Source organism: Chinchilla lanigera, unplaced genomic scaffold (assembly GCF_000276665.1).
Source record: "Chinchilla lanigera isolate Chin_1 unplaced genomic scaffold, ChiLan1.0 scaffold00005, whole genome shotgun sequence".
Classification (NCBI taxonomy): domain Eukaryota; kingdom Metazoa; phylum Chordata; class Mammalia; order Rodentia; family Chinchillidae; genus Chinchilla; species Chinchilla lanigera.
In genome coordinates, this window is record NW_004955406.1 from 16,598,097 (window position 1) to 16,621,148 (window position 23,052).

The 23,052-nt window shown below is 43.7% G+C and overlaps 1 protein-coding gene across 4 annotated transcripts in view; it reads right to left on the minus strand.

Annotated features, from left to right (window-relative positions):
* The window catches only part of Astn1 (astrotactin 1), a 296,448-nt gene that overhangs the window by 152,359 nt on the left and 121,037 nt on the right, over window positions 1-23,052 (minus strand). For 3 of the 4 annotated variants that reach the window (XM_013520987.1, XM_005374905.2, XM_013520991.1), the window contains exons 3-7: window positions 14,314-14,707; window positions 12,770-12,916; window positions 11,636-11,743; window positions 7,423-7,572; window positions 6,251-6,442 (exon numbers count right to left, since the gene is read on the minus strand). In XM_013520987.1, the coding sequence (XP_013376441.1) occupies window positions 6,251-6,442; window positions 7,423-7,572; window positions 11,636-11,743; window positions 12,770-12,916; window positions 14,314-14,707 (991 nt within the window). The remainder of the gene's footprint in view (window positions 1-6,250; window positions 6,443-7,422; window positions 7,573-11,635; window positions 11,744-12,769; window positions 12,917-14,313; window positions 14,708-23,052) is intronic. The other variant, XM_005374906.2, reaches the window with a different exon arrangement.

Genomic DNA, 23,052 nt, shown 5'->3' on the forward strand with positions numbered 1-23,052 from the left:
ACAAAATAGGAAACAATCTCAGGAGGCTGTCAAACCTATCACTCTGATTCTTAGAGTAGTCTTTCCTGGACACCTTGCCTAGAACTATAGATGGACAAAAAGGACTGGTGAAAAAAAGGAGTCCTCTTCCATAGCTGATATCTAATTACTGCAAAATCTGTAAAAATAAATGCAGTAACAATTCCAGGGTTCAAGCAGAGCCTTATTTTCCTAATAATGGCAGTACCTACCATTTGTATCAGGCATTTACCTCCTCAAAATACCTTAGTAGTCATTATCTCCTTATGAGGCTTCCATCACTCATTACCATGTGGGGACACACTGCTGATAACAGGTAAAGCTTTGTTCCATATAATGGCGTATGCAATCCCACGTCAAAGAAACAAAAATTTCCAAACAGAACAAAGTAGTGTTTAATGATATCCAAAATTTGCCTCTCAACATATCCTCATTTCCGGAAACCACCAAACTTCCCTCTTTTGTATTCTTCCTCAAAACCAGTTTGACCATGGACACCAAAAGGAGCTCAGACTTGATAAGCAAAGTTACTATGGCAACCAACTGCTAAATCTTGACTTTAAGAGGGGTTTTGTGCAAGCACAGGCTCCGACTGTTAGCTGTGAATTTTAAAGACCCCACAAAGGTGTTGGATGCCCTCCTAAGCTAGAAGTGTTACCGTTTCCGCATCTGCTGTGACAGATGGCAGTGAACACATGAGGCACCAGCTCTGTGATGGTGTATGCAGGAATCCAATGAAGAGACTTGCCATGGTCACAGAGAAGCACCCAGTCAGGATCCCAGTGTACCCTGCAGAAGGCACTCAGTGAACCATCCTGTCAGAGAGAAGCTCTCAAGAGATAGTGCTATACTTGTTTTGTGCTTGGCACCCTGAGAACAAATGCCTGTACGGCAGACAGTGCCTAGGTATGATGCACAGTTTCTTTGGTTGTTTCTCATTCTACAGATGAAAGACTGAGGCACAATCCCATCCAAGGATTAAAGAAAGACCTGGAAGTCAGGGCTTCTCAGGTATGACTGCATTCACCACCAACTCTTCACAAAGTAAACACAGATGGAGGCCAAAATTCTGACCCATCTTTCTGCTTCAGGTAGCAGTTGGAGCTTATTAAGTGGAATTGGATGTACTTCACCTGTAAAGGGAAATCTTCATAAGACATTAGATTCAAGCAGGATTTAATTGCTAATAACCCTCTCTGTGGAGATATTGGGCAAGAGGGAGATCTAGGGCAGCAAAGCCACATACTCCTGGAAGGAAGTAACAGAAGGAACCCAGTAACAGTTTATCCTAAAGAGTAGTGCTTAGAATAAGTGGGCAGTACAGGTTCAGGAGTAAGATAATGGCTGAGCTCTCCTGCCAAACTGGGTTCAGAAGCACCCAGGGATGGTTAGAGAGAGAGGCAGTGGCTCAGAGCAGGCAAAGTGGTAGAGGGCTGGAAATATCGTCCACTACTCCTCAGCCAGTTTACACACTTGAACATGTTTGGACCTGGGCTGTGGAAAGACCTGAGGCAGAAGGGATTTTAGTGAACATCTTGGACAGAGATTAAAAATGGACTTAGCTTGGAAGTCTATGCTCCTTGCAGATCCATAAATGCTATATACCTTTAAAAGGGCAATGAAGGTCTATGACCATAACTGATGAGGATGTGATCTTAAGCAGGTATATGAAGTCTCCACACTGCCCAAATGGCAGAAGGAAGGCCAGGAAAGGAGTAGAGAGAAAAGTCACTGAAACTAGGTCATCTCCGTTTCTATCCAGAAAGAAAACACAATCAAACACACAGAAAACAACAACAAAAAAACTTAAAAATGCAAGAAGAGTCACCCTGCAGATGGGTCCCCTGGGACAGGAAGCCACACATCCTCAGTGCTTTGAGGTCTCTCCACCGTGACAAGAAAAATGCAGAGGGAGGCAAACCCGGGAGAATCTGAAAGAGAACGTCTGTGTGCAGTTTGCACAGGCCTTCATCAGAGGGTTGCAGTTCTCTGTGGCCATTCAGGAGGGAGACAATTTTAGGCCTTTCACCCTGTTCCTCCTGGAAGGGTGAGCAATGGGAAAAGGGGTGCCAAACCATCAGAAGTGAGAGTTCCAGTGTGAGGCACCCTGACTTTAAAGACCAGAGAGGCATTAACTAGGCCAATGATCTTGGACCAATTAGTTCACACCTCTATAAAATGGATTAAAAGTAGCATCTATTTCATAGCATTCTTATGATGCATCAATTGCATAATTTAAGCACAGTGCTTGATATATAGTGAGCTGTCTATAAACATTATCCATCCTTATTTTTACTGAAAAGCATTTTTCTACACATTTCCCACTGGTCTCCTTGACCCAGCAGAGTAGTGTGGAGAGGAACCACTCTATGGTTTTTGAAGTTGTCCACAGGCTAAAACTAATCCACATGCATTCTGAGTCACCAAACAATCAAATGCGAGGGTCACAACTTGTCATAGGTTGAGAGTTGCTAGAAGGTCATAGTGCTCAGCAGAAGATTGAAAATGGCAGACAATCACTGCGGTACATGCCTGACATTTCTCAGGCATGCCCACATCCGTTGGAAGATCTGTGGATCTTTCATAACTGTAACTCATTTTCTAGTCCTATTATATTCCAGGCATTGGACTAATTGCTGTGGATACATTCCATCCTTCCTGGGTAGCATGGTCATAGTATGCAAATGTGGAAGGGGGCTGGAATGGAAAACAGACCAGCAAGTTTCCTCCAACTCCAGTTCTTCCAGAGTGTCCTAGTACATCTTTAGATCTGGGTTGGAAGGCTATAAAGAGGAAGCACCACAAGACTTGTCCTTTCTGTCTTTGTCTTCTCTAATTTCTTGGTGTATTTGTTGTCTATCACCAGTAAAATACTGACACAAACTTAGTGGTTCAAAACAACATCATTTATTATCTTATCACCCTGGAGAACAGAAGTCGGATGCAGATTTAAAGGGGCTAAAATCAAGGAGTCTACAGCACATTCTTTCCGAGAGGCTCGAGGGGATACCTGTGTCCTCGCCTTTCTGTTTCTGGAGGCTGCCTGTATTTCTTGGCTCATTCCCCTTCCTCCCTCCTTAAAGCTGGTTGAGTCCTTCTCACAACACATCACTCTGGCTTCCTCTTCTCCCTTCCTCTCCAACTTTGAAGGACCACTGGGATTACATGGGGGCCATCCAGATAATCCAGGATCATCTTCCTGGATTGTGCAGTTGTCTGGCAATCTCCATTCCATACGCAATTGTCATCCCCTTTTGCCAGGCAACATAACACGTTCAGAGATTCTCCAAATTAGGATGTGCACATCTTTAGGAACTGATTTTTCTGTCTCCCACACTTGATATTCTGAAGCACTGTTCAGGTGATGAGCAAATACATGCTTAGTTTGGGGGCACTTTTATAGAGCATGCCTGAGAAGAGCTCCCAGCACTGGAAGCTGCTCCTTTGCAGTGACTGAGCATCTGTGTGTGTGTGTGTGTGTGTGTGTGTGTGTATGTGTGTGTGTGTATGAAAAAGTATCCAAGTACATTTGCACAGCTCTTGACATCTATATGGGTAGACCCTTCAGCACGGCTTGGAAAGCACATGTCCCAACACTCTGACATTTCCAAGTAAGCTAGCTAGAGGACTGCAAAAATAATGTCGACTTGAATTGAAGCCAATTCCCACACTCAGCTCTTTGGAGAAAGGCTCTAGGATGGAGTGTGGGAGGCGATAAAGTTTCTTACTGATGAGCGTGTGGGATGACCACATCATTCCATGTGCAGAAGGAAGAAGGGCGGTGGGGGGGGGAGCTTTCCGACTCCAGCGTTAATGAAAATAAAAGTCTCTGCAGCATCATTCTTCAGCTGCTACCAAAAATGAAGATGTTGCACCTTAGTTCTATTATGGGACTTTGGCTCTTTTGTTCATTTTTTGGGCCAGGACTCAAACTCAGGACCTCACACCTGCCAAGCTGATGCTATGCACTGAGCTATTTATTTTCAGTCTTCTTCCAACATGGCTCTCCAGTTGGAAGTTCCTAAGTTGTCACAGATACCGGAGAGCCATTTCAAGGGATGGGCCTCCCACTGTTATTTTAGTTTTTAGTTAAGTATTAGAAATGACACATCTGGAAAGGTTTGAAGACAACTGCACTCTGCTGTAGACCCGCAGCTTCCTCATACAGTAATGCTCAGAACTGGCTGTTGCCTAAGAATTTTTGAGCGACAAGTGTCAGATGTGACATGTCTGAGGAAATTAAACAATCCTTTGTAATCCCACTTCGGTTCTGATTTCATGATAGAGTAAACACAGACTCTCACTTTATGTAGCCATGGAACTTTGGGTAAATCATGTAATTTCTAGAGGAATTGTTGATGCAAAGAAAAGAGGCGGTTCTCCAAACAAAGAGCACCAATCTCCTCTCCTTCTCACATATAATTAATGGTAGCTGCTTCCTGTTCTTTAAAGTCCAGGTGGAAGCATCCCAGGATGTCTTCAGCAACTTCTCTGGAGATCATGCTTCTCTCAGAGGAGAATTTAATGGCTGTGATTGTCCCAAATCTTCCTAATCCACAGCAGCTGGAGAATGAGGGTACCAGAGCCTAGCTCAGTTGCACAGAGAGGCCCCACCTCTGAGATGATCTCTCTTTAATTTCTTCAGAACACACTAGCTTTTGGGCATGGTGCACAGCCCATCTGTTTGGTTTGGTGTTTGCCTGACAGCGTGGGAGGAGCAGCAAGTAAGCACAGCCTTAGACATCAGATGTTTAAAATGCTGTACTTTCTCCTCCATATGGGGACCTAGAATCTCTGTGACAGGCCCACGTTAAGTAACTTTAAAACCTAAGAACATGAACTTTAGATGTCACAGTTACCTGATGCTTTCCCAAAGAGATCTAGTAATGGATTACAACAGAAGTAAGGGCTAGAGAGCTTAGACTCAACCACTGGTTAAGATCCCTCCCCCTCACTCCCTGAAGAAGTGTGTGTGTGTGTGTGTGTGTGTGTGTGTGTGTGTCTGGGAGAGAGAGAGAGAGAGAGAGAGAGAGAGGTGGAGGCTGCATGTGATATATTATGATATATGAAGATCTTAAAAGGTTGGCCCTTGATTTCAGCAACATTTTGCTTAGAGGTCTCAATATTTTATCTCAGAAATTTTATCTCTCTGCTTTAAGGCATCCTTCTACTTCTCTGGGAAGAACTGATCTGCGGTACTCAATCTACGGGAAACAGGTTCTTTGTAAAGACTACTCTAGATGAAGCCCTCCTATGTCAAAAGTACGAAGCAATCTGGAATAATAGAGTTGGACTCCTGGACTTGCTTGAGTCCTAGGAGCACAGCAGAGCTCATTCATGCCAGGCCTGAATCCAGGCTTTCACTCAGAGGTGCTCAAGCCCCATTTATGGTAGAATAAACTTAAAGATATCTATCCTCTTTATTTGACCAATAATATTTATCTTGCTCTAAGCCTTGTCTGAAGAAGAAAACTTGCCATGTCCCCTACATGTATGTATAATGATATTCATTTTAATGATATTTACAAAAATTAAAACTTTAGAACATTCTAAATGTCAAATAGTAGAGGACCGTTGGAGTGAGCTATGATAGAGACATGAAGGGACAACAAATGGGCATGAAATTGAGGCTGGGGATGTAGCTCAGTGGTAGAATGCTTGCCTACTATGCACACAGCCCTGGTTTGATCCCCAGTACTGCCAAAAATAAATTATATCACTGAGGATTATTAAATGGCTTTGGAAAGCTCTTATATGGAATATTGAGTGAATAAAAGCAGGAAAAGTCTAGCAGACTTAATACACTCCAAAGAAGCCTTTAAAAATCATAAATAGAGAAAAAATTGGAAAGGAAGATATGAAAATTTTAAAATTGATTTATCCAGGAGATAGAAAGACAGATTACTATAATTTGCTTCTATACATGTTTATAAAATTTCTACAATAACATGCAATAATTTTATCAAATGTCTAGCCCCTGTGGCTAGACTGGATGGATGACAATTGGGCTGTGAAGGTCATTTTGGACTGGTCTTTCTGGACTGCGCCTTGAGTTAGGATCCTGCCGAGGCTTCTTCCAGAAGATGTCTGCATATTTTATGCTTGGTGATCCAACCACACACTGGTAGCTTTCCTGGTCTAGGTTTAAGATGACAATGGGACAGTGGGGCTGGGGAGATGTTCTAAGTTCCAAGGAAGTGACTGAAAGAGGCATGATCTCTCTGACAGTTACCCGCTGCCCGGTGCTCCTGCCTACCAGTTTCGGGGTCACATTGGTGTTCACAGGGGTCCAGGAGCCGCCGGGCACAGAGGTCCATGGCCCAGGGCCCACTGGAGTTCTGTTGAGAGAAGAGAATCACTTGGGCAGGGTTCAGCCAGTCACTGGCATCCAGCTGGCTCCCCTCCAGCAGGATGAAGCGGCTCCCTGCAGGGTGACAGAGAGGAAGCACGTCTGTGTGTGCAAATACAATAACCACACACAAGCCACTGAAGACAGAGTAAGTCCCAGTCTGAGATCATTACTCCCTCTACTCCTAGCCTGTCATTAGCACCCGAGCAAGGAATCAGCAGATGGAGTTTTGGACATCACATAGACTGCTGTGAGGCGAAGGCCATTAGGCTTTTCAGCCATATCATCCCCCCTGCTGTGACCCACCCCATCTTGCCAGAGTGTTCCTAAGGGATACAGGGACAGAGCAGCTCTGTGATGGCCGTGGCATGGCTCCATCAGCCTCAGCCACAGGCACTGGCACTCATCCAAGGAACAGGGACCTGCTGCCTGTCTTCACTTGCCATGAAATAGCAGGCCCTCTCACACTGCAAACAGTCCCCACCTGTTTTCAGCCTTAAAGCAACCCAGAGAACAGACATTAACAAGTCAATTAGGTGCAGTGGGTTTAAATGATTCAGGGACTCTCAGATCCTATATTATTCTCTCATTATATTGGGGTCCCCCTGGTTGAAAGTAAAATATTGCTCCTAAATTTTAGGCCGATAGCAAGTTCCTACAATTAGAAATTTCTCACCTGGGCAAAGCAAACCAAAGGCCTGGCTAATCTATAAACACCTTTACTGCTCAGCTTTTCCTTTTTCAAAAGCTAAGAGAAATTTGGTAGCTACCTACCGAGAGCCAATGTGTTTTGCATTTCTCTCAAAGACAGAGGCTTCCTTTAAACAAACTAGAGTCGGTATGGAGAAAAAGAAGTGGTGTGTTCAGTTTTTTATAACCTGCTTTTTTAGTTCAGTTGTGAGCAATGCAACCTTTTTCTAAATCTTACCTAGTTGCGTTTATTTCCCCTCATGCTATAGTAATAGGAAGCAGTCACCCTCGGGCTTCTTTTTAGCCCAATCTGAAAACCTTCCTCTTCGAGGAAGGGGGGTGCGTTCTTGGGAGAATGAGCTTACCATCCGCGATCAGGTGCTCGGGAACATGCAGGGTTATTTTGACAACGAGAGGACAGTTGACGTGAGAGGAGCACACAAGGCCAATGACACAGCTGGTGATGCTGATTAAAGTCAAGGTGGTCTTGTTCACAGGACTTCTGGGAGAACCCACTGGAAGTAAGAAAAATAAACAAGACATGTAGGTCAAAATCTTGGCATTGAAAGTCCAACGTGGCCTTCTGCTGTCCCTCCTGGCAAACAAAGAAGGCAGACAAACCTAACCTACAGGGCAAGACACGTTTCTGGTTGCATGACCTGAGTGACCTTCATCAGCACGGACATCATGTCATCATTGGAACAGGAGAGAATTTGGCCAACCGGTGACCCTCAGGATCAATAAGGGTAAGCCAAGTGCAAATCGTCTACATCCTGCCTGGGGACAGTTTCACAGGAGAAGTTATAAGACAGCCATCTTTCCCTGTACTCGGCATGCTAACTTAGGCAAGAATGCTTTAGCCCCACATTGCATTTCCATCATTGCTCACAGAGGGTGCCCCTAGCTGAGGGCTGCACTGCCACGGTGACAGCATGACTGAGGTGGGGCTTCCTGGGCCAGAAAGAGCTGGACCTTATTATATGATGGAGAGTTCTACCAGGTGACTCTAGCTGTGTGGGTCCCTGACTAAAGAAAACAGAGTAATCCACTCTGGATGAGTGCATGAAGTTAGCCCCGATAGCTCCCCACTGCCCTGTAAACATGGAAGAGAAAGCTCCTTGCTGGGGAAAAAGAAACACTCAAGTAGGTGAAGAAGGGTGGGAATGGAGGGGATTGGCTTCTGTTTCGTTTGTTTGGGGGCTGTTGTTATAGGGGGTCAGTGGAAAGGATAAAATGCTAGAAGCAGAAGGACCTTTCTTATGGAGGCAGAATCAATGTGGGAAAGTAAAAAAGCAAGGCAGTAAAATGTGAAGGTCATTTAGGGTGTTCTTATGTTCTGTGTTAATATTTATTATTAAGATAAAGCTCAAGCATAGCAGGTAGCCTCTGTTTTCTCCGACCTTGCTACTTAGAGCTCTTCTATTCCAACTAGTGTCTTTACAGAATGGAGTCTATTTCCACACACTCACAGATCTCCAGCCCACCCCTGTCTGAGCAGCAGATCCATCACCAACACATCTGCTGGGCACTAAAATACAGCCCTTCCAAAACTGGACTTAGCATCTTCTCTCAAGCCCAGCTCCCTCTCCTATTTCTGTTGCCCAGCAAATGGCTCTGCTGTCTAATTAGTTTCTCAAATCAAAAACCCCCATCATGTCTAACATTTCCCTCCTGTTCGATCCGTGCCCTTCTACCACTAATGCCATTATGCCTTCTTTGCTTGGTGTGTTCATAATTTCTCTCATCTCCACTCTCTCCGTCCGTGCTTCCCCACGTCATCTTATACCGGGGCTGTGGCAGTAGCCACACCCCTGTCTCCCTGCGGCAACCTCTGCAGCTCTCACCTGACCTTCACACAGCCCCAGAGGGGGACTTCACAGAGCAGAGCTGACCAGGGCGATGCTCTTTAAATGCACCCAATGGCACTCACTGAGACAGTGGGCCCAACCCCCTTCTAGTCAAGGCCATGTACATTCTGGCTTCTGTTGCTTTACTTTCTAAGCAACCCACACACTTGCACCTTAAGCTTCACTCTAGGAACTATTTGCTGCTGCCTAACTCAGCCAACATCGTTTATGTCTCAGTGACTTTGCACTTATTATTTCTTCCTCCATAGAAGGCCGTTTCGTCACCTTGTCATCCCGGTATACACCGACTCTTCAAGTCTTCTCAGACAATATCTCCCTGTAAACACTTCCCTGAAACCTTCAAGAACAGATTCTCACTCTTTCCTCGTTCTCCTGGTCCTTGTGCACCCTGCTGTTACAGCTCTTATCACACAGTGTCCTCCCTGTTTACAGAAAATTGCCATTGCTGTCATGTGACTGCAATCACCTGCTATTGATATTCTTGTCTCTCCCTTCTATCTGCATCATTAACTCATAAACCAGCATCTCTACCTGGCTTCGAAACTCCAGTGGCTCCCCATTTGTCCACAGAAGCAGATGCAAACTTAACAACACCTATATGTATACAGTTTCTGGGCCTCTTCCTTACCACACCAGTGTGCTTCTCTTTTACTTGGTCTAAAGTTCTTGTACTAAACTACTTTTACTTCCATGAAAATGTTATGTTCTTTTGTGCCTTCAAGGTTTTGTAGATGCTGTTTTCCTCTACTGAAATGTTCTTAGCCTAGACTCCTCTTCCGTGAAATCCTTTGCAATGTATATAACACAGTTCTAATTATTTTCTTCGTTGCTGTCTTCTACTGCTGCTGGGTAGAATTTACTATTCTCTCTTCTGAGTGCTCATTTTACTTTCTTTATATCACTAATTGGAGTCTTATCAGTGCCCCATGTTTTTATGTTTCTATCATGGATCATGCAGCCTGACCTATAGCAGGTAGGTTTAAAATGTTTCTGCTGGCTTGATTGATATATCCAGTCCAATTAAGTAAATACAAGCACCCCAAAGAGGTAAAACCTTTCCTAGGCTCTTTGAAGAAACAATGAGGCATGTTCCACCTTTAATAGGCTTACCATCTAGTTAATAACAGTAAGCAGGTGATGTGTTCGGAGAGAGCTTGCTATTCAATGAAACAGTTTTATGCTGTAAAGAGACTCATTCTAATTCATTACCATGGATTTTTTTTTTTTTTTTTGGTTTTTCTCCAGTACCAGGAACTGAACTCACGACCTTGCGCTTGCCAGGCAGGCGCTTTGCCGCTGAGCTAAATCCCCAGCCCCTACCATGGATTTCTTTAAATAAGATTTTATGAAAGCAGGACACAACCTGTTTGGACAGAGCCTAGGTTGGATGGGACCAGGTTGAGTATCTGCTCTATGTAAGGAGGATCAAGGGGAAGGAGACGCCTTCATTCACCTTCTCACCTCAGGGAAGCTGAGGCTTCAGGAGTGAAGCTGCCCCAAGCCCCACCCATCTCTTCAGGAAAATAGTGAAAAATCCTTTAATGCTGAGGACAGTGAAGTCTCCAGAGGCTGAAATTAGAATTAGGAAGCTTTTCTCCAACCTCTGGAGAGAACATCCTCTACATGAAGCGAATTCAAGTGGACACAGGACAAAGCCAAAATGTGTTTCCTCCGTGGGTATTGATTAAGTACGGGCTGGGGAAGGCGCTGCTGAGTGTAGCACAAGGGGACATTGCTCAAGAAGCCCCCACTACACCTCCAGGGCACCCTGTCTAGAACTTCTGAACATTTGCACTCAGGAAACCTGCGGCTGCACTACGGAGAAGTCTAACTACAACAATAGGGGCTTCACAGCGCTTGGGCAGTCCCCCCAGCCCCCATGATCTTAATATAATTTAATCCTGACAGCAGCCCTACACACAAGGCACTGTTAACCCACTTGATACGCCAGGGAACCGAGATTCAGAGAAGTTATCGCACTTATCCAGTATCACACAGCAAGTGAATGGTGAAGCTCACTGGTGTCTGAACACAGAACTCCTGCAGAGGATGTGACACCAGGAAACTCATAGATGATGGCAGCTGCATCTGCCACCTGTGAGTCACTAACATCACCATGGAGTGGCCCCTGTGGTGGCTGCAAGGACAGACAGCTTCATCAGTGTTGATGAGCATGGACTAGTTCTCTGAACTTGGCCAAAGCGGGGGCTGGAGGACTAGATCCTACAATCCTGCTGGGTGAGGACTTAAAGGTCCAACCCAGACCTAAATCCTAGTTCAACTACTCTGGCCCCGCCCCACATTCCTGCCCAGCTCAATTCCAAGCCCAGGGTCAGTGAGTAAGCAAGGGATACAAATAGTTCCCATTTTTTCACATACAACACACATTATCAACTTTATTTCTTGTGTCTAAACAGCAACAATATGACTCCTGAGGCCTCCAGAAGGAACTGAGAGTCTTCTGACCAAGAAACAGCCTTTCAAACAACTTGAAAACTTGTTTGAGAGTGCCATTATCTGGGAGAGATGATTCTCTGAAATTTTCCACTCTAGGTTCTTCTTTCTTCCTTAAGAGGAAACACCAATCATGGTCCAAGCGTTCTCTCCGCATTAATTGGCTCTCACTCACAGAGCCCCACTGTAGGCCCTGCCTCCCCTGCCTTCCCTGGCTCAGCACCAGCCCCCCTTCCTGACCCTCTGCTCTTCCTACCTCGACTGCGCCTCCGGCTGCGAGAGGGATCCGTGTAGAAGGTCAGCTGAGGGTCATTTTCCACCTCTGTGCCAGAGTCCCCTTCGGGGTTCAAGAAGGCAGAACCAGCTGCAGTGAAAAGAAGCATGTCAGAGACAACAGTTTCAGTGGTGTCTTCATGGCACCACATCACTGGGTAAGTTCAGCAGAAAAACCTACAAATATAACAGGGCAATGACTAACGATCTGAGAGAAGTAGCCAAGGGGACTGGGGCTTCCTGATGAGCAGATTCTTTGGAAGTAGACCTTGTGACAGCAATCTCTAAAGCCTTACTCCCCACCAAGCCCAGCATCCTGCTGACCAGGGTCATTTCTGGCACCTACCAGCCAGAAAAGACCCCCAGTGTAGGAGAAGGAAGAAAGGGACATTTCCGTTACAGATTAGGATGCTGGTTGATAGAGAATAGAATGATGTCATGGCAGCAAAGAATATCACATATCTGTGCTTTTTTCTGGCTCTGTAATTAATACATATTTAATGCAAATGAGAGAATAGAGAAAATATACTAAAATACGTAAGAGAACAACTCTCATACCCTCTAAATACTCTCCTCAGAAAGGAACTCTGTTAACATTTAAAATACACACTCCCTGTCTTTTTCTGATGCAGAAACAGAGAAGGATTTTTAATCCCCTCTTTAGATGGCATTATTTTGTACCTTTTCTAACATCATTATTTTCCATTTAATAGATGGGTGGGTAACTTTCCATGTTAACAAATACAGCTCTATATTTCCATTTTAAAAGACTGCGTGGTGAGCCGTTGGACAGTAGAAGGATGTACATGGTAATAAACTGATTCCCTGCTTACGGATAGTTAAGCTACTTTCAATTTTTTGCTCACTTCAATGATGTTGTGATAAAGTGTCTTTGTATCCTTGTCCAATTCTTTCCTAAGCATACATTCCTGTTGGTAAAAGTACTTGATCAAAAGGTTTATACATTTACATTTTTCAGTAAGTAGCCTTTAACTGGCATCCAGAAGACTGTGGCAGGACATAGCTCCTAGGTGTGGGTAAATGTGCGGTGACCGGTGCTACTGGCCCTGCCTCTGCCCATATTCAGAAATCCAAGTGTGAGCGCTAACATAGATACCTCTGGCTTTGTTGTTGATCCGCTTTCTCTGGCTACTGGAGGTGTGAGAGAGCAGGGTGGCCTGCTGGTGGTTGGAGTCCACGGGGCTGGTGGCAATGATGTTATCTTTATACTTGTTCATCAGTGAGAGCTTGGCATTGTCACTTCCTGCAAAAGGAAGAGTCCAGACAGAAACTCTAAGAGAAAAGCTCAAAGAAAGGGAGAGTAAGGAAATCTTTATGAACCAAGTAGACACAAAGAACCTGTAAAGTGACAGACTGGCAGAAACTAAAATACTCCTCTGACTTCTAGGGGCTACAAAATCATGGGAGAAGGAATGAAATAAGATTACAATTGAAAATCCAATTCAACTAATTCTTTATCAATACTGCTACTACTTGCTACCCTTTGGCTAGACAGGCTGTGGATTTCTTTCTTTTGGTTAGCACAGGGTTCTAAAAGAACTTGAATTTGTGTGAGCTCAGGCAAACATGCCTCTCTCCTCATCTGGTCTACACTGTTCCCTATTATCTGACCTCCAGCTGCTGCACACATTTATGCAGTCTGTCTGGCCCCCTAAAGTCATCTAAGTGTATGGTCATGTGCACTGTACCCCTACCTGGTGGCCTTAGTACTCTGCCAGGTGCTGTAAGCACATGAAAGCTATTGAAGACATGCCCCACCTCGACTCTGAGGCATAGAGTCACCAAGATTTTAGTGCCAATAAAATGAATATGTAGATAGGCTCTCTTCCAGATAACAAACAGAATTTCCATTTTCCTCTATGTAATTTCACTCTTTCATGCCCCACCAAAAGTCTATGTATCTTAAACAGCATGCGGTATCAAATACATTTGCCTCAAAGATGATTGGGCAGTGTCTTGAAGGATCACTGTCAAGGATTTATCTTTTGGGAAGTGTTTTTCACAGCACATGGGATTTGAAGAGAGACAGGTGGGCTACTGTAGAAGAAAAATATAGTTTTTCTCTCCCACCATTTATTTTTACCTTGCATTTGTTCTGATAGATTAAGTCCACATCAATTCCCCCCAGTGTATCCACAGATACACAAAGCATCTGAGGTCTGATACCTTGATTGCATTCCTTCAATTTCTTTGAAAACATACCTCCTTTATAGAGACCACAGAGGCAAAAAAAGATGACACAACTAAAACACCCCAGGTCCAAGTCTTAGAAGTCAGTGAAAAAAGCAGCATAGTCCCCTCCACTTCACTGGAGAATTAGCCTGCCTATGCACATCTATGATAGACAAAAAAGTCAACACATGTTGATTTTTCTTGAAATCCTCTTACTTCCTATTACATACTACACAGGCTGTAACTCACTCCCCTGTTGGATATAAAGAAATCTCTGCTTCCAATGTGTGATAGAAGTAGAAAGGCTCTGATTTTACACTGTTCTACTGATTTTCTAGATTAGCAAACACCTCAGTCATCCCAGGAAACAGGTTTGCCCACCTAGGGTAGGGCCCTGGCACATCCCCTAATGTCCACCCCAATTCCCTGAGACAAAGGGCTAAGCAGGCTGCCCTTCTACCGTCCCACCTGGCGTGAGGTCCATCCCTGCCTTCTCATTGCAGCCCTGCAAAGAGTCCAAGGTGCGCGTGACCTGGCTGGCGAAATCCTCCCCTCCATTCATGCACTCCCTCTGCAGGTGATGGCGCAGGTCCGTGATGTCATACTCATAGCCATCCAGGATGGGTGTCTCCCGGATGCTCAGGGTACCACTGGAGTTGTGGCCCTGCACGCGGGCATTGCGCAGACTCTCCCGCCCATGGCCACCGATCAGCACAGAAGGAATGTAGTGAATCTCATTGGCTGCCTCAGCACTGGCACTCTTCTGGGGCTGGGGGACTCGGCGGCGTTTGCACCAGCGCCGGCGTGTGTACAGGATCATCACCAGGCACAAGATGGACAGCAGCAGAGCAATCATGCCACCCTGGGAAAAGAGGACAGCACACGGACATGGGAAGATGGCCAGCTATTCCCACAAAGAGTCCTTGCCCCTTCCGATACCATCATTCATCACTCCTTTGTTAATCCACCCATTCAGATGGATTAAAGATTTATAGCATATATCATTCAGCACAAAAGGGACAATCTTCTGTGATCAGTGTTTAACATGAGAGAAAATAGAACTGATATGGCGGGTGCATCATTTCAAATGATCCAGTTGCTTCTTGCTTAGCGACCAATTTGAAGGGAAAGAAATCTTCTGTACGAGACAGAAGTAGTGGGGGGATTTCAGCTGCAAAAGTAGAGGAGAAATCTGTTTCATAGACAGCTGTTTCAGGCTGTTCTTAAAGTTGTATCTGGTGGCCTCTGGTCTCACCCTGCGTCCCACTGAACAATCAGTCTGAGGTGGATTCTAACTCTGGATCCATAGATCAGTGATTCCAATAGATACTAAACCTCAGATGTCTCATGTGTGTAATGGAGAAGATGCCACTTAACTGCCCAGGGTGGTTGTAAGACTCAGATTAGGTAACTATGTAAAGTGCTTAGCACAATACATTGCTCATAATCAAGACTGTTCTCAGCTTAAACTTCAATGTCTCTAAGTAACTGGCCCAGTATGGAATTCATCCACAAACCCAAGAGAAATTTACATACATCAGGAATTTACCACCAAATGCGGGGAGGGATCACGCCATTTGAATATGACATTTGGGCCACAATTTTCCCATGATCACACTGTTCTGAGTGAGCTGCTTGTTACCAATGTTCTTGTTACCAGTGAAGGGAACAGACTGAGACTCATGGTCTGGGGTCAGGCTGGCAGAGGAGTTTGCTTCTGAGTCTTCCAGTGCTCCATGGCCACCAGCTCGGAGGCCGTTCCATACAAGTCAGGGTACCACTCAGCTGTCTGTCAGAGGCAAGAAAGCAGTTCACGGACACTGAGCACCTTACCCGACATCCAGCCCAGGTGGACTTTGGAAGGAGCACTTTAAGCCCACATCTACACAGCAGTAGGCTGTCATAAATCTTCCTGTGCACAATCTGTATTCACTCCCTTTATTTTGGTCAATATCCCTTCAAGCCTATTTCATTAGGTTGGGGTGTGCCAAATGGTTCTCTTCTCAACCCTGGGCTTCAATCACTGCCAACCCGCTGTACAGCTGTTAATTCAGGATTCCCACCCACTCAGGGATGGGTCAGAGTATTCCCTCAAACACATCAAAGGGGCTTTTTCCAGGCTCCTAATAACTAGATTTTGGATTTATAAAGTTTCTCTCCCAGTAAATCTTTCCACTTACTATCCCTTCCCACCATCTCTGTGAGCAAAGGAACATACACACACACACATACACACACTCAATCACTTTCAATCAGGAAACACAGAACAGAGATATGAAGCAATGCAGTGAGCTGCTAAGTGAGAGGCCACATCATGTGCTCATGGGGGACATATAGAACCTCCTGCTTTTCAGTTTTTTTTTTTTTTATCTGCAAAATTCCTCCTCTAGGTGCAATCTCTTGTGCAAATACAGAGAAACAGTAAACATGTACAGATTACCCTGGGTGAGAGCACAAAGCCAAGTATGCTAGGTCGTCCTAGCTAAGTGCCACTTCCTCTTCCATCCGTGTTGGTGGCCCTGAAAATACACACAGAGTCCTTGGGTCCCAACAAACCTGTACTAGAAGACACAGAACATCAACAGCGCCTAACCAAGCCCGGCACCAATCCATGCCTATGTGCGCCGAACCCACTTTTAAGCACGACCCTATCTCAGAGTCACCCTGGCTATCCTTTCCCTCACCCCAAATTGGAACTGCAACAATAGGTAATTGAGCTACACAGAAGGAATAACTTTGCAGCCGAGAGAAGTTGTCAGACATTGAATTAGGCTAGTGAAAGCCAGAGGTAATTTTATTCCCTAAAGAGCCGTAAGAGTATCATAAACATCCATCTTGGAGGGATGGTTTAAACACCATCTTTCTAGCTCACAGAGGGGTTCTCAGGGGCCCCTCTCACCTTCCCTCTCTAATTTTCCTTTCAGATGATTGCGATAGGGTTAGGATAAGATCCAGGCCTTAGGTTCATCCCTCATATGCACAGTAATAAATCAGGACACACCATTAGTGGGTGTTTATTCTGTATCAGACATTTGTTCAAACTGTTCTATACTTTTAACTCTAAGAGACAGGGTCCATTATTACCCCATCTTACATTTGAAAATTCTGAGGCTCCAAAGTTAAATAACTTCCCCAAAGTCACACAACAAATGATTAGTAGCACTAGGATGGGACCACAGTGGCTCTCATTTGCTGGGCTATATCTTAACCACAGTCCATAGCCACAGTCACCATAAGTGAGCTTTGCTCACCAGAGATATGGCGGCCCTGGCATTTACTTCACAATTCATAAGATATAGAACAGGAAAGTGTGGATAATTTCAGCCAGATCCATTCTCCTTTCTTGAAGAAAGAGAAGTCAGTCAACTGCATGTCTCCTTGACAGTGGGTCAAAGGGGCACCATATTGCACAAAGGCCCTTGCATGAAACACCCAGAAGCATTCAAATTGAAGGTTAGCTGGCAGTAAAAAAAAAATGCTCACATTTCAAATTCTCTGCGTTAAATTAAGACTATGTGTATCACACATCGATACATGCCTAGAAGACACTATTAGGCCCTCAATTTAGTTGAATGTCAATAAAGAATTTGTGCTGTCTTCCAGCTCAGAGATTGACTGAAAATCTCTAGGCTCAGCCTCCTCCTTTTCTGATGAAGCACCCAAAGCTCACAGCAGTTACACTAGACAGCGGGAAAAGAGCTCATGTCCAGGAACATCTCCACTGCTCCTCTCAAGCGGCCATTTTGTTAGGTTCACCTAGAATTCCTGTTGGCATGATTGGAGCCCAGACACTCAATTAAAAATACCTTATGTTTATTTGTCTAAAAAACAAAACTTACAGAAAAAAAGGTGAAAAGTAAGTTTGTGTGTTCCTAAGTCAGTGTATTTAGCCTCTCTTATTTTGCTTTAGTGAAATGTTTCCTCTGCTGAGAGGCAGTGACTCCTGATGACCTCAGCTTCCTAGTAATCAGTTCCCAGTAATAAGCTCCACTCAGTAGGTGAAACTCAGAACAGGCATATAGGAAAGTATTCTCAAGGCCACAAGTGTTGGTACTGTTTCTCTGCTTTATAACCAAATTGGTGACAGGTGTCACAACACTTTGAAATGACTTATTAACTAGGGGTTATTAGGTAAATACGCATATTTAATAACATGCAATATTAATATGTAATGTTGTTTAATAATATTTAAATAAATATTTTTAAGATCACAACACACAAATTCCTCTGAAGTACTGATCTCCTCTAGCCAGTGAGCAGATAGGAAGTAGGAAAAATATATAAGCCCTCCACTCTACTATGACAAAGTCTGGGTCTAGTTACCTTGGGAACTGTCCCTCTATCATGAGGACTTGGAAATCCAGAGTCACATTTAATTATTATTACATTCCTGTGATAAACCATAGTTCTTTGACACATTCAATACTGTTAACCTTTCTATTTCCATAGAGGCTTTTAAAGCAGTTTTCAATGATGGTCATGGATTGTTCTAGACTGTTTCTTTTAAAGAATGTAATAAAGCAAAGAGGAGGCAAATGAAAATGGAAAAAGAAAATCTTAGGTCAAAGGCTGGACCTAGGATGTTCCTGATAATCAAGTCAAAAAGAGAAAGTCAAGATGCAGATATCTTATATGACACAAGAAAGTTTATGGGGAGAAACAAACTTTCTCTGGGTGTCCAATTCCAAATGGGCTTTTAAATGTAGTTCACACAAGAATGTGGCACTTAATCTGGCATGATCATTGCATGAGGCTTTCCAGTGAGTATGTGGAAGTTCTTTGCATGCAATGCCTTGCTCTTTGTTTCTGAATTACCAGGCAGATGCATGTGCCGCTGAGCTATATCCCTGGCCCCAATTTCTGAATTACCTACCTGTGTTCGGGATGAATTCTTCATTTATTTGTGTTAACTTCAATTCTTAGGGTATGGAAGACCAAAAACAAACTATTAAGCCACGTCTGGATTCAGGTGATGAGTAACAAGTTGAAAACTCTGAACATTAAAAAAAAAAAAACACTGACTATAAGCTATAAGGTTGTTTTACTCTACTCATCCTTGCATGAGTTTCCTGATTATTTTATGGATTTTTCTCCAAATTGTTAACATTTTGTAACTAAAAATGCATTTGGGGTATATGAGACCTCCATATCTGCTAACAAACTTCTTGCCAAAAAAAGTGACACTTTAAAATATATTTTTCTTTTAAAAAATCAATAAATCATCTCTACTGGTCATAATAGAGATCAAATAAATGCAATCGGGTTTTATTTTATTATGAAATTGACATTTTCAGCACCTACCTAAGAGAGTAACATGAGGTTTGTCAGACAATTTGTAGATTTTAGAATTTTTATATAACATGTTTTATATAAACTTGATGGTGGTTGTCCAGGGACAGAAAATTCTAGGCATATCTCCCTTTTGTGTTCATCCCAGTTCTCTAGTCCAACCACAAGTGTGCCACAATGTGTACATCTCATTATCTGACATGTACATTCACCCCGGTCCTGGGCCAGGTCACCCTTAGCTGACTCCTACTCAACCTTCAAAGTCAGATCAGCAATGCAGCCTCAGTCATCTCTTCTCTAGTTTTAATGCACTGACCATAGAACCTTTGACATAACTCTACCCACAGGGACCTTTTTACCTTTGATTTGCTTGCTTATCTCTTCTCCTATGCTATCGACTTCATGAGAGTATGACATGTGTCTTATAGCTCTAGTGTCAATCATAATACCAGACATAAAGCAGAGATGGTCCATAATTGTAAAATGAAAGAAAGAAGGACAGCAGGGAGAAAGGGAAGGAGGAAGAAAGGAAAGGAGGGAGGACTCATCATTTTTTAATGTATTTCACATGGATATATTGTATGTGTCTGCAAGCTAAGCTTATATAAGTGCACTGCTTATATGACTCCTTTATTCACCTACTACTAAGTTATTTAGCAACTATCTTCTGATACCTACATTAGAGATGCATTTCTCTAGTGATAATACATTGGAGATACCACAAGGAATAATACAGGCCTGGTTCCTAACCTAATGGAGTTTACATTCTGGTTAGAAAACATAATCTGCATAACGTGATTTTCAAAGGTAAGTACTGGCACAAGAGAAAGGCAAAAGGAGATAGCAGCTGTGAGAAATATCCAGTCATTCATTACTTCTCTTTCAACAAAAGAGACTGCGATAGGTGAAAATATCTTGGACGAGAGGTGAGACTCTGGGAAACACCCCAAGGGCCAGTGCAAGCCATCCCAAATCAGTATCACATGATCAATAAATCCTATAATAAAAGAAAATGGACCTATTAAATGTCATCAAAGTTTAAGAAGTCACCTGGGCTTTTTGAACCCTTGGCAGAAAAATGGAAAAGCTGAGACTTTTCTTTCCAGCTACCATCTGTCAAGAGGCCGCGGCCAATCAATCAGCCCATATTTCAAAGCTTAGTTTCACCCTAGGAGTAACCAGAAGAGTGAATCTGAGACATAATTAATTATCCCTCGAGGCAACTGGACATTCTGAATTCAAATTACCTTCCTAAAGGAATTAAATGGTGGTTAAAAAAATAAGAATCAAATAGACAAGTTTCGCAGCTCATGTCTCCTGTGTTTCCTTCACAATGCCCAAAGGTCATGGCAAAGACCCTCTCTCCTGTGTAGCAACAATCACTCATATCTGTCTCCGGCTTTTACAGAATCTGACAGAGAGGGAAAAAAAGCTATACAAGCCCATATGGCATTTCTGGTCATATTCTAATCTAGAGCAAAACTGTAGATGAAGTAGGTAGAGAGATGCCTTCTCAAGTTCCATTCTGATCCTGTGATTCTCTGAGCTCACTGAAAAACTGGATTCAACTCACTAATAATAAGATTCTCAATAGAATAACAGGGCTAACTGGCTGTGAAACTTTGTGCAAACTGCAAGGACTCCTTGACCCCTATATAGTCCTTTGTCTGTAACTAAAGGTGACTGCAATGACTCTTTCAACTTGAAATTTTTCTCTTGGTAACACTGATGCCTGCCAAAGTGGAAATAGCTCCACAATGGTAAACTAATGATAAAGAGAATGTCTGTGAGTTCTTCCTGCCCAGTAAAGCCAAAAACCACAAACCAAGGACCTGATGTAGCACATTCTTTATAGGCAAATCATCAATTTCATTTAGCCAGAGGACTCCAGATCAGTAGACACCTCCTCCTTCCCAATGGCACACTAAGGCCTTTGCAACCAGAAAATGTCATCAGAATTGTAGCAATGTGTTCTTGACCTTGAAAATCCCTTTATTGCCAGAGGAAGTTGCCCAAACTAGGGAGACAACCCCTTGGTTATCTCTTCTGACAGATTCTCTTTTCTGTGGTGGCCGGTGAGCAGAAACCCATTATCCCCTGCCCATCTCTTTCCCAAGTGGAAGACAAGGGAAATGCTTCAAGCATATTAAGTAGCAAGTTCAATTTATAAATTATTAGGGACATTACCTTCTCTAGGGGCTTTACTGAAGTCTTTAATCGTGTGGCAAGGCTTTCCAGTTGCCATGGGCCACCATGTTAATTAAGAGGCTTCAATATGTCTTCTGAGGCTTCCGATGTGAATTGTATACCTCACTGGCAGAGGATGGCCGTGGCCTGCCTGGTGAGCCTCTTGCCAGGATATGCTTCCTCTGCCTCAAGATGCTCCAAAGTCCCAAGTACCCAAAGCTAAGAAAAGAAATGGTATGGGCCTTAAGATTCTCTCTCATTAAAGCACCATTTTGCTAGGCAACGATAGGGAACAGGCAGCCCTCCACGAACAAGAGAAAAACTGAGATGTAGACCTCTCCAGGTAAGCAAGTTGATATTTGAGGGACCTCGCAGCCTAATCAGACCGTGAGCACATTCTTCTCAGAAGAAACACAACTTCATACCATTTTATTTATTTATTGGATTTGATTTTGCCTTCCCTAGGCCTAAAAGTTTTCATATTGTTAGTGTTGATCATCATCTTCCTTCTTTAGGTTGAGAAGTTTGAAGTCTTCCATTTCTTTATGAGACTCGGGAGTTTCATTTAATGAGATCCTGGAGCCGACAGGGACAGTAACTGGAGGCCAGTGTGCTAGAGTCAGCCTGGGCTATTTCAAGTTGTCCTCCTTCGGATTCTTTTTATAGAGCTGCTTTTTTAGTTCTTGAGATATTTCTTGCCTCAGACCCTTGACTTTGCTGTCCCAAAGCAGACACAAGGGAGTGCATTTGTTCATAAACCGCTCTGAGCTCTCTGATCGGTCACCTGTTGTTTGCCTTAATGAGAATGCTAAGGCCGAGGGTGCTGAGCAAAGTGGGGTGACAGAGAGGCAGCCTGCCATGGGCTGAGTTTTAAGGTCCCTGGCTCCCTCAGCAGATCTGTTCATTCCAAAGACTGGCCTAGATCTGTGCAGACTGGGAATCAGACTATGGGAGCAGGGCTGAGCTTCTTATGTCCCTCTGGATGCAAATTTAACAATATTCTGAGAGATGATGCTGCCTAGTCACATATCATGGGTGGAAGCCAAACCCCATGCATTACAAAGCTAGCTTTAGATATGAGCCATGTGTGTGGTTACGTGTGTGTATGCACATGCACAAATGTGTGTATTATGCTTGACAGGCAGACTGGGAGATAAAAGGTCCACACCGAAGCAAAAGCACTCCAGGTTGCTGTTTCAGCAACTCCTGGGCAGAGCTGCATGAGACAGGCTCCCTCCCTCGGCTGTGTTCACCAACGCTTCAAAACTTCACTAGTCAAGCGTGAAGCCAATAAATAAATATCTCCAGCTGGATAATGCTCAATGCCTATTCTTGGCCACATTCTTTTTCTTTTTCCTCTTTGTTCTTATGCAGTAGGTTATCTTGATGAAATAAAATAATAATAATAACCTGCTCCATTAGGACCAAACATTAAAGGAATTGTTGAACAAATAACAGAAGAAGCAGCGGGCACGGTATATGCTAATGACCGTTAGATTTTACCCTTCTTTCTTTCTAATCAAATGGAACTATTAAACCCCTATTCCCCTCATCTCCTGCAAAGTTAGCGAGCCCAGCTCAAAAGGAAAAGAGGTCTCTGAGAGCTGAGAGCTCTGTGTGCATCAGCTGGGGCTGAGCAGCTTAAAATCAACAACATTAGCAACAATTACCAAGGCGGACTTTACAAGAGATACATGTGAAGATTCCAATGTGTTCTGAGGAAAACAGCCT